Source organism: Prosopis cineraria, unplaced genomic scaffold (genome assembly GCF_029017545.1).
Source record: "Prosopis cineraria cultivar Desert tree isolate PC_DT_omini unplaced genomic scaffold, ASM2901754v1 PC2, whole genome shotgun sequence".
Taxonomy (NCBI): domain Eukaryota; kingdom Viridiplantae; phylum Streptophyta; class Magnoliopsida; order Fabales; family Fabaceae; genus Prosopis; species Prosopis cineraria.
The window spans coordinates 2921088-2932929 of record NW_026555333.1 but is presented as its reverse complement, the minus strand read 5'-3'; the positions used below and the strand labels follow the sequence as shown (position 1 = coordinate 2932929).

At 38.6% G+C, this 11842-nt stretch overlaps 2 protein-coding genes across 3 annotated transcripts; one reads left to right on the top strand and one right to left on the bottom strand.

The window, feature by feature from the left end:
- The first annotated feature begins 301 nt into the window (after positions 1-301).
- LOC129301973 (IAA-amino acid hydrolase ILR1-like 6) lies at positions 302-5849 on the top strand. The gene is made up of 5 exons (XM_054940623.1): positions 302-892; positions 1576-1701; positions 4446-4760; positions 4861-4989; positions 5079-5849. Exons 1-5 carry the CDS (start codon positions 341-343, stop codon positions 5442-5444), a joined length of 1488 nt encoding a protein of 495 aa, XP_054796598.1. The 5' UTR covers positions 302-340; the 3' UTR covers positions 5445-5849.
- Positions 5850-6076: 227 nt separating this feature from the next.
- Positions 6077-11577, bottom strand: LOC129301975 (delta-aminolevulinic acid dehydratase, chloroplastic). 2 transcript variants are annotated; one of them, XM_054940624.1, is made up of 13 exons: positions 11441-11577; positions 10841-11188; positions 10568-10679; positions 10370-10443; positions 9669-9737; positions 9506-9589; positions 9342-9411; positions 9047-9102; positions 8525-8646; positions 7885-7956; positions 7704-7785; positions 7541-7618; positions 6077-6690 (listed from the first exon to the last, which is right to left on the bottom strand). In XM_054940624.1, the coding sequence occupies exons 2-13, from the start codon at positions 11150-11152 to the stop codon at positions 6523-6525; spliced, it is 1299 nt and encodes a 432-aa protein (XP_054796599.1). In that variant the 5' UTR covers positions 11153-11188; positions 11441-11577; the 3' UTR covers positions 6077-6522. The 2 variants fall into 2 exon arrangements, with proteins under 2 accessions (XP_054796599.1, XP_054796600.1); XM_054940625.1 differs by having other exon boundaries at positions 11304-11444.
- Between the last annotated feature and the right edge of the window lie 265 nt (positions 11578-11842).

The window sequence follows — 11842 nt, the reverse complement described above, 5'->3', positions numbered from 1 at the left end:
CGTGTCCATCAAAGCACGCAGTCAAATGCGTCCGTTTCATTGAAAAACGTTCTTGACAGTGGTGGCCTGGTTGGGTCCCACCCTACACGATTCAGACAGCTCCTGCCATCACTGGGCGTAGTTCTACCCACGTGCTCAAATTGATACCCTTCTTTCGTCTCTACACCCCCAAAAAATGTACTTTTTATTTTCTCCCAAAAATCTTAATATACATAATTCACAATAAAATAATAAAAGCCCAGCAATCTTGTCATCTTGTTATCCCCACGTGTTTAAATTCCAAGGTCTTCATATGATCATTCATCCTCTCCCCTCCTCTCTTGTGCTCGCCTTCTCTGCAATGGTCTTGCCCTTCCACGCTCCGCTTCCTGGCCACATGAATCCACGCAAATACTCGTTTTCCATGGCGATTTTATTCTTATTATACGCTTTGGTTTCCAGAGACTCGACAGCCTTGCCCTCCCAGCGCAGGACTTTCAGTTCTTCCGCTTATGACGGCGCCTTCATCGCCGACCGGAGATGTTACGATCCGGAAGACGACGAGGTGACGACTTCCTTGTCTTTGGCGGTTTGCAAGAACCAGACTCGCCGAGGAACGACGGCGGAGGAGGACTGCTCGGTGTGGAGCAAGGATTGTTCAGAGGCGGTGCTGAGCATAGCGCGGCAGCCGGAGATAGGAGAGTGGTTGAGAGGTGTGAGAAGGAGGATCCACGAGAATCCGGAGCTAGCTTTTGAGGAGTACGAGACGAGCCGTTTGATAAGGGAAGAACTGGATCTGATGCAAGTTAGTTATCGATATCCTCTAGCCAAGACCGGAATTCGAGCCTGGATCGGCACCGGAGGACCACCGTTTGTTGCGATCAGAGCTGACATGGATGCGCTTCCTATTCAGGTTCGCACCGCCTGTTACCTGTACTTTGATTAGCTTGTTTTTTCTGCGGCGGTGGTTTTCCTCTTGGAATGTTCAAACGATTTTCCCCAACTGTCTTTTACTCTGTAATTCATAGATTATAAATATATAATTATGTCTTTGATATTTTAATTTTAGAAAAATAATTATATGATCAACTGGACTGTTTATTATGAAGGTGTTTTGTGTAGTTTGACAATAATATTTTGTATAATTTAATTTATCTTTTTTTAATGATGACATAGAATATTCTATTCAGTCTTAATTAGTTTTGAGATGTCTCCTCTTCTTCTGACATAGATATTATTTGTCTTTTACTTTGTCAAATCTGTGTCAGACATCTTATGAAATGATGTACTTGATTGTATACTTTGTATCACCTGAAATAAAGATAAAAGAACATGAATCATTTTGCAATAATGTGTATTATTTTTTTTCTTCAATGAAATGATATCCAAGTGTGAAGCAATATTTGAGTGCATAATACATAATATGTAGCTTAGAATGTATTTTCACAAATGACTATATAAACGTAGTGATATACAGGTAAGAAAGAAGTGTGGTGATTGTTGTATGTGAAGGACATTTGGTTGTGTGTGTGTGTGTGTGTATTATGTGGACGTGTTAAGAAGAAAAATAGTGATGAAATTGATGGAATGGTATAGGAGGGCGTGGAATGGGAGTACAAATCCAAAGTTGCTGGCAAAATGCATGCTTGTGGGCACGATGCCCATGTGGCCATGCTGATTGGTGCTGCCAAGATCTTGAAGAGCCGCGAGCATTTATTAAAGGTTTTGTTCTTTCCATATCATCTCTCCAGCTTTCGATCTGCTGCCCAGACATATGTAGATTCTTCATCCTCCACACACTCTCACCTCTTTCACATTAATCTTGATCAATGCATTCAGCATCTACCTTCTCCCCCACCAAAAAAAAAAAAAATCTCCCACCTTCTTAGATTATCCTTTTATTAATTAGTTCAGTATCATAAATACAGAAGAATGACGGTAAGTTCTTAATATACCAAAATCTTAAGATAATTTACATGTCAGTAAAAAAGAAATAATTCATGTTTATATATAATATAAAAATTATAAAACGACATTCCGTGTCACTTATTTTTAGACTCAGACCGACACTAATTAAGTAAAATTACTCGAATGCATATCGAATCGTCTTGTTAAATAGAGCCAAGTACTTGCGTGTGTGAGATGGCCGGAGGCGAGAGCATTCTATTTTTTTTACCCTCTGTACGACAAGGATCCCATGTGGGCAGGTCTCTATTTCTGCGAGCCGAGCTGTTAGATAGGGTGGGCTAAATTTGTATTGATGACACTGATTCACCGAAAGTACCCAGGAGGGTAGCTTCGTAGGCTCCTTTTGATCGTGGTCCACGTTATGAATTATCTGATATTTCCTGGGTTGCGCCGCTTCTCCAGTGGAGGGTAATTTCTTCTTCTTTTTCTTTTTTAAAAGGGAAAAAAAAAGCACGTTCTTGAGTGTGAATTTTGCAACTCCCACCGTTCCTCCACCAAAAATTTTGACTCAGAAAAGGGCAGAAGTTGCTCGTGGTTTCCTTTTTTGGTAAAAGAAGTTAAGAAACTTTTAAAAATACAGAAAAGCGTCACATGTAACAATGATACTGTTATCCCACGTGTCCCGGAATATGCGGGGTTATGTGGTCATACTAGGCTTAGTTCGGCTCAAAAGCCAAGGTTGCCACCCTCTTTCTTTTCCTGCAAATTTATCAGTCTTGCTCATGGATTTAAATATATTTTGATTTGATTAGCTGTACAATGTTGCTTTTGATTTTGAATTTTCTCCTTTATTTTGTTTTGTCATTAATTTTTACAGAATATATATAACCAGCACTCTTCCTAGTTCTTTTTTATTTGTATATATCCATTGATTTTCTGTTTATTTATTTCTTGATATATGTATATATATTTCAATCTTAGGTGTTCAGTCAATTCATTTATATCAACTACTTTTCAAAGTCTTTCATCTCTGTTTCTCTTTTAGTTTCTTTATTCTAAATTAACGATTATTACTTTCTACCAACAGCATAATGTGTTGTACCATATTCATTTTAAATTAATTTTATTTCTTTTCTAAAATTAATTTTCGGAATCCGAACTTTCCAGCAACTTACGGTACCGCGTTTTACATACATATCAGCATACCATTTCACGTGTTCATTGCTTGAAGTTTCTTTATTTTCAAAATGGATCTTTCAACCATATTACGTGAAAGAATATCGTAGGGCTTCTCCTTTCAGATTTCTTGTTGTGTAGATCATGTGATCATCGATTTGTTCATCCTTTCTTTTTCATTGACGTTGATTTGTGCGAACATGACTATGCTTGGTGGATTGTCTAGCCTGTTTTAGTGAGCTCGACAAACTAGGGGCACATTTTTCGCATATTTACTTCATTAATAATTTAATAATTAATTAATAAATAAAAACTAATACTTATTAATATGTGTGTCTGTGTGTGTATATATATATATATATATCGAGAAAGAGAGAGAGAGAGAGACGCCACTCACTTATATGCGTGCAGTGCATATTCTTCATGATGATGAGGACGATAAAGAGTTTCGATGACTGATATATATTACTAGCCTGTTCATTATTGCAAAGTACAATAAAGTACATTATACTCTTTGCCATTTGTTGGTTTGAAATTATAATTTTCAAGCATGCTGCTAACGATGAGGAAATAAGACAACAAATTTTAGCTAAAAAATCTATATCTAAATTCCATTCTGCGCATATAATATGATATAAAATCTTAAAAAACCGCAGTATTCATAACTAATGAAAAATGTGGCATATCTTAGATTTCATACTCACATTCTAGTTTAGGTATAAAATTCATGTATTTGCTAATACTTAATTTTAACTAGAGAAACATAAAATGCTTGGAGATGTTAATACCATATCGCTGTCTGGTGCCTTGATAAAAATATGTTATGGGCATTATATCTCCACCCCGGATGAATGAATGCCATGGTAGATGCCACAGCCATTCTGCTGGATCGCCCATTAAATATGATTCATTGCTTTTAATATCGTGGGCGGGAATGGCATCTGCCGCTTTGCTGTGCGAGAACTTGTTCTGAAAGCCGTAATGATGCTGGCCTTGTCTTGTATTGGCCACAGCACGTTGTTATATTCAATGCTGCCCATTCAAGTGAAAGGAATCTCAGAGCATGGGACCAGTTTAAAGTTGGGTGAGGAGCATCCACTTTTCTATCCGTTGAATTTGAAACCCACTGCTAGGGAACAAATTCAGTTTTCTTTATAGCAGCAGGTGCCAGTGATGCATCGGAAGGTGGAATCATTACAAAAAGTTATACGATTATTTAATTCTTCACTTTCTCTAATCAGGATCTTGTGATCTTAACTTACCAGGGGGTAAAAAAAAAAAAAATTAAACCATGTTGCATGGAAATCTAGTCACGTCTAAGTGCAGCACCGAAAGGCTGTCTTGTTTTCTTCTGACTCTCATCTTTGTGGTGTCCATCACAGGGGACTGTAATCCTGATATTCCAGCCAGCGGAGGAAGCGGGTAATGGAGCCAAGAGAATGATACAGGACGGTGCCTTAGAGGACGTGGAGGCTATATTCGCTGTTCACGTGTCCCATGAACATCCAACTGCCATAATTGGATCCAGGCCCGGCCCTCTGCTTGCCGGCTGTGGATTTTTCAGGGCCGTGATTAGTGGGAAGAAGGCTCGCGCCGATAACCCCCACCGCTCCGTTGATCCTGTTCTGGCCGGTTCCGCTATTGTCACCAGCTTGCAGGGTATTGTCTCTCGCGAAGCCAATCCATTGGACTCACAGGTCTCACTTCGTGCCATATACCTTGTCTTTCCAAAATTCCTAACCTGATCTCCATCTCTTGATTACTTCAACAATTTCGTCGTTTTCATGAATAATTCAGGTTGTCTCGGTCACTTCATTCAATGGAGGCGACAGTCTGGACATGATACCGGACACGGTGGTCCTAGGTGGAACCTTCAGAGCTTTCTCCAACACTAGCTTTTATCAGCTTCTTGAAAGGATAGAGCAGGTTAGCCTCCCAAATCTGAATCAGTTTCTGCTTTTGATGTTCTAGACAGCAAATCAGTCAATCAAGTGAGAATGCATTGTGTCTGGCAGGTGATTCTGGAACAGGCCAGTGTGTACAGATGCTCGGCGGAAGTGGACTTCTTTGAAAAGGAATATACCATCTATCCTCCCACAGTTAACGATGACCGAATGTACGAACATGTGAAAAAGGTGTCCATGGATTTGCTGGGTCCGTCGAATTTCCGGCAAGTTCCACCGATGATGGGTGCAGAAGATTTCTCGTTTTACTCAGAGGTGGTTCCGGCGGCTTTCTTCTACATCGGAATTAGGAACGAAACGTTGGGATCTACTCACACAGGACACTCCCCATACTTCATGATCGATGAAGACGTTCTTCCCATAGGTGCTGCTACTCATGCCGCCATTGCAGAGAGATACCTCCTCGAACAAGGTTAACGTCCAAAGCATTAACGTGTTTCCCAGCTTGCACATAAATTTACACGCTCTTTCCAGTTAAGGTTGCGAAGCCTTTTTTCCCCTTGTGGAGGGTAGGGCGGCCCGTGGACATGGACTTTGCTTTTCGCCATTTCCCCGTCTATATTTTCTCTTTACTTTTCATCTCAACTATTGAATCCATCCATTTTTGAATGGTTGAGATTAGTGTTTCATAAAATTAATTACTTTATTTATTATATCCCGTGTTCATCAATGTTGAATGGAGGAAAGTCAGGTGCCGCGGACATTGAGCACCCAGAACCAAAACATTAACGTTGGCGGTTGTCTCGATACCTTCCTCATCTAGACAGTTTTGGAGCACGATGTCTCTAGATATAGATTAATAAGGAGGTTCATTTTATTATATCCCTGTTGTGGTGATCGAGTGTTCATGCTTCCCAAATCATTTGAATGCACGAATTTCAATGTTGCATACGCCATTACCACATCGTATCACAGCCTAATAAACCGCTTCTCCAGCCCCGCCAAGTTTTCTTTTTAAAAAAAAAAAAAAAAAACTCATCTCACAAGCCTTTTGGATATGCAGCACAAATCACACAAACACTAGCATGCATGGGGATGCCATTTATGAATGACACGACCTAAGAATTTCTCTCGCGGAGAAACTAGCTTTCCCATAATGCATTATCACGAATGTTGGCTTCTCGAGTAAAGTCAAACTAAATATTCAAAAGGCAATAAACATGACAGCAACTGCTAGCAGCAAAAACGACAATAATTCATGCAAGATACACTTTCACAAAACCTGGTTCCTCTCCCCTGACATGGCAATTGACCACAAAGCTTTGAATCGGGAAGACCATGAGCCCCCGCCTCCATTCAACATTTGTTACCGTTACAAATACAGACTGCATTCTCTCTAAGGAGGAAGGCCTGGTTGGGATCTAGGGATTTGCTTCAAAAGATGCACTTCATTATTGACTAAGTACGCCAAGATTTGAAACACCATCCAATCTAAGTGGTTCAAGCTTTTCAGTCTTGTTGTACACTGGACAATGTCCTGTATATGAAGAGACTTCTACCTCTTCTCTCCGCACAAGCATCTAGCAGCTTGTAGAGCAAAATATGTGAGGATGATGTCAGCGCCAGCCCGTCGGAGGCATAACAGTGATTCCATCATAACTCTTTCTTCATCAATCATTTTAAGTGCACCACCAGCTTTTATCATTGAGTACTCACCAGAAACCTTTGCCATGAAATAAATGAAATTCACACAACTTGTGGGACGCGAAGGAGAAAAACAAACATGCTTTGTTATCTAATTATATCTTATTTTTTTACATAAAGTCGTGAAGAGCTTCTTCATTTTTAAGAGCAAATATGATAAATTGTTAATTATCCACAGCATTGTGTGTGTGTGTGGCAGAAGTTTCACTGCACCAGAAAACCACTGTTCGACAACATTCTTATCTTGGACATGCATACATTCCATTGTAACTGATCTAGCTGTTATTCATCTTCTATTATTTATACACCGGACCCATACTCCACAAGGTCCAAGGAAACAAGGGAGGCAAGAAGAAGAGTAATCAATAGCAGAAAACCTAGAGGCTACGATGTGATAGTTTATAGCTATAAAAAATTGTTTTAGCATATAAAATAAATTACTCCATCCTTTCTCTTCATATTACCTTCTTTCTTCTCATTTCTTTCCTATCAAAAATCCATTGACGCTCAACATGGGGTCTATATCCCCAAATTGGATCAAAGAACTAGACACAATGTCCCAAAAGATAATGGATTGTTGCAGAGAAAGGTTTCCATCTAACCTTTTTAAAAATAATAATAATAATAATAATAATAATAATAATAATAATAATCATGAGATAGAAAACCTAATTCTCAGAGCAATGACAATAGCCATTACATCAACCGAGTAACTTGTGCCCCTGCTTTCTCATTTTTTTCCCACCATAAGAAGATTTCAGTCACCTCTAGGCAGCTTACTACAGCATTAGTCCAAGTTAATTAAACATCCGATCAATCTTTTCATCAGAAAATGTCTTGTTCAGATCTAGAATGAGCCAGAGAAGAACCTGATAAGCTGCAATTGGCAAAGGAGAATTATCCCTCAGCAACCTTATGATGTCCAAATAAGGAAGACCAGGTTTCACCTGCAGATCCATTTTGTTTGCCAAGTTTGAGAGGTTACAAAAAAAAAGTATGTGATATGTTGTATAGATAGATACATCAACCAACCAAGAGGATATCTGCTCCTTCAGATTCATCTTCCCTCATCTCAGTTAAAGCCTCTCTGTAATTTGCGGGATTCATCTGGTAACTTTATGTTGGCCAGCCAAGTTTATGAGCAAAGTCAGCATCGACAATGCACTAAGATATATGATTGAAAGTTTTAGTTAAACAGAACATATGTACGTACGTCTTTTTATCCCCAAACCTGGGGTTAGAGTCGAGGGCCTCCCTAAACGGACCATAAAATGAACTAGCATACCTGTTGCACCAGTATGAAAGAGCTTCAGCATGATGAGTTATCTAGTAGATAAGAAAAGAGAGTCAGGTACAAATCTGCTAAAGCCAACTATTTAAGATACCTTTTTATTGGGCCAGATAAGATGTTATGCATAAACTGCTATAGTAGCAAGGCTGCTAAAAGGCTTACATAGTTTATATGTACATGTCAGAGAAAGAAACCAACTTGTGTACAATGGAATAGCTACACATACAACTAATCAAGGCCAAGCAATTGAAAATTTTGGTCATAGCCCACGCCACAAACAATAGTTTGGCAGGGACCAAAACCAGATCCTTCACAGATAACATTCTCATGCTTTAATTGTTGAACGGATTAATGAAAAATGATCCCCGCCCAATTTCAAAATGTTCATTCAATCCAACAGTTTCTTCTCCTTTGCAAAATTTACATTTATGCCTACATCTTCACTACTGACAATAACTTTAGCAATCTCCCAATGCATGCCACCATAAACATAAAATGAGAGGAAAATAAAGGAAACAATCATGTTTTCTGGCAAAAGAAAAAATCGTGCTATAAAGTTTACTTTGCTGTATAAGACATTATAGAAACATGCTGAAATCCTTCAGCATCAAGAGCTGCCCGCAGTGCTCCAACACGACCATCCATCATATCACTAGGACTGACTACATCAGCTCCAGCTCGGGCCTTTTGTATAAACAATAAAGTAATAATGAATGAAGTTGCCGCCAAGATAATAATAAATGAAGCTAGTAGCTGATATTGAAGACCAAAAATGAAACCATGCAATTTTTTATCCCAGTACTAACATGTGATGAAAATCTTTACCCTTTCTATAACAATGAGACCCCATGTTACCGCCATTAATTTCATAAAATCTAATTCACAAACAATTTAACTTTTAATAACCTAAAATTAGCTACGATCCAGTACTCAATTAAATGGGCAGTGAGTAACTGCTGAAATTCTATGCAAGATGAAGTTTTGGAGGCATTAGTGGAGGTCACCAACATATTATAAAAGTTTAAAAAAAAATATATTACATGCTACAACTTAAAATTAAATTTAATACGTGGAATCAGATTACCTGGGCCACAGCTTGTTTACATAATTGATGAACCGTCTCATCATTCATAATAACTCCTACAAGATGTTGAGGGTATAAATTACAACTGTGCTTTAATGACAGTATATAAAAAAAGCCTCTTCCATCAAGAAGAGTTCAAGCATGCAGAATGGCTAATGGCTTTCTACTCTACTCATCAAAGTTGCTCCACAAATTTCAAAGTTGATCCAGAAAAATCTTAGACAACATTACTATTTCTGCACTTTCTAACAAGAATTGGGACCGCTGTCAAATATAGACAAATTTGATTGCTTACCATCTTCTCTGACTATACCATCATGCCCATCAGAAGAATAAGGATCTAAGGCAACATCCGTATAGATAACCTGAAGAAAGATAATGTAAAAAAGGAAAATGACTTAAAATACTACAGGCACCACAATAGATTGTCCTCAGAGACAGGAAAGTATGTTTACTCACAAGATCAGGGTATTTATCCTTCAGCAAACATATTGCTCGAGGCACTAAACCATTGTCATTGTATGCTTCATCTCCTGTTGGAGACTAAAGGATGAAGGATGTTATTCTAAATGAAGGGCATACACTATAGAAAGGCTATGTTGACAAGCAGCGAGAGTAGAACCTTCAAGGCATCAGGAACTTTGGGGAAGAGCACAATACTATTAACACCAACATCCCTTGCCTTAGCAACCTGGAACACAAAATGTTCACTGAGAACTGCTAAACCTAATTCAAGAAATATCTAGGGTGACATAAATATCAGCCATGAAGATTGGGAATATAGGGGGGGAAATGATTTTCAATGTGCGCCTCATATACTGTAACCAAGTATAATAATCAAATATACAAATTATAAATGGGCATCTTCAGACAATATTGGTCAGTCAATTCTTGAGACATAAAGAAAATTCTGGAGAGAAAAAACTACTCTTTATCAGCAGGAAGAAGCTACAAATATCCTATTTATCAAAAACGTGCCATGAAATAAAGAAGGAAACAATATAGTCCAGGGCAAACGTTCTTGCAAATATTCTTATGCCTAAGAGTGTTAAAAGCCAAACGACCATACAGCACCTCCACAATAAAAACGTTTTTTTTTTAAATCAAATATGGAACTCATTCCCCTTGTCTCTTCCTTTACCACTGCTATTTGAATGATTTTGGCGAAAATTAACATGAGACTGATTCTACTATACTTCGTAAATCCCAACCCATTAAGTTCCTAGGGCGAAGTCTATTAGCATGAAGTGTTAATTAAAGTGATAATGCTTTTAACAACAGATACATAGCTACAACTAAACAGAATCAGTAGCCGATAAAAACCTCTTCCACAAGTCCATGTCTCCACCCAAGCCTATAGCATCCAGGCATAGCCCCTATTGGTGCGTCCTCCTCACCTGAAAGTTCATATGTTCTTAATCCAAATCAAAACAGCACGGGCATAGTATGATGCTCGCAACAAAATAAGGATGTGCGTAATTAGAATACAAATACGTCGAAAGCGTCTAAGTAAAAACCAACCTTCATGAATGAAGAGTGGGTACACGAAATTCGCAGGTGATATATTTGTTTCCTGAAAAGCAGCTCTGAGTGATGCGGACTTACGGTTACGACGCGGACGCCTTTGAATTGGCTGATACAAAACGATTATTTCTGAGCAAGATGTATTAATAACCGAAAATAGTGCAGAAGCAAAAACAATCAAATAAGCCATATTTCGTTAGCGGTAAATACTGTCAAAGCTTGTATCGTTATTAGTACTCATATGACAGTTCAGTTGAACTCTACACTTACGAGCGAAGAGACCACCGGAGTTCCAGCCGGGGGCGCCGGTTTAGGTGGCACCGGCGGCGCCTCTGGGATGTTTCCTGCCACAACGGCAGCTTCACATTCTGCATCGCTCAGCCCCAATTTCTTTACCGACCCCGAAACGCTTTGGTGCTCGCTTGCTCTTACGACAAAAAGGCGTGAAGGTTGGGACTTCACTGCATTGCGAGCGTTGTTGAGTTTAAAATTTGTGGGTGCTTTAAGACCGACATAATTCTGGCAGTCCAAACCCTTAACCGTTCTGACAGTAATGGGCGCATTGGCCACGGTCGACGCCATTGAATTTGCTCGCGAACAGTTGAGAGCCCCAAAATTCTGTATCATATACATTCATATCAGCTCCCGGAACTTGCAAAGTTCGTTCAGCAATTATAACCAAAAGAAAAAAAGTAGGAAAAAGTAAGAACGAAAAATGATATTCCAATCACACCGTGTTTGATGGCCAAATTTACAAGAGGGAGTAGTTTTCAGAAATTAGGATGGTCTCACGACTCGGAGGATGCGAAGTAAATGCAGCGGAATGGAAGGGCATTTCGAGTAAGATCAGTAAGCATGAAAGAATCCTACCTTGGATGCAGAGGTGTATGGGGTATGGAGAGCAGGGCCCGGGGGTAAAGAGGGACGAGAGCCCTATCGGATAGGGAGGAATAGAGTTGACCAATGAGGAGAGAGATGCAGGGACAAGATGATTAGGGCAAAATGTTTTGAAAACCGATCCGGATGTCAAACCGGTTTTTATGGTCCAATTGATTATACTGAATTACTGATGGTAGAATTGATTATATAAAAATTAAATAAAAAATAATATTGACTCTATTTTTATTTATAAAAAAACTAACATTTTAAAAAAATTTATATAAATAAAATTATATTTTTTAATAAATATTTATTGTAAAATTTTTAAATTATCTCTCATAATTTTATCATTTATAATTATAAAAAATAATTTATGAAAGCTTGAATAATACA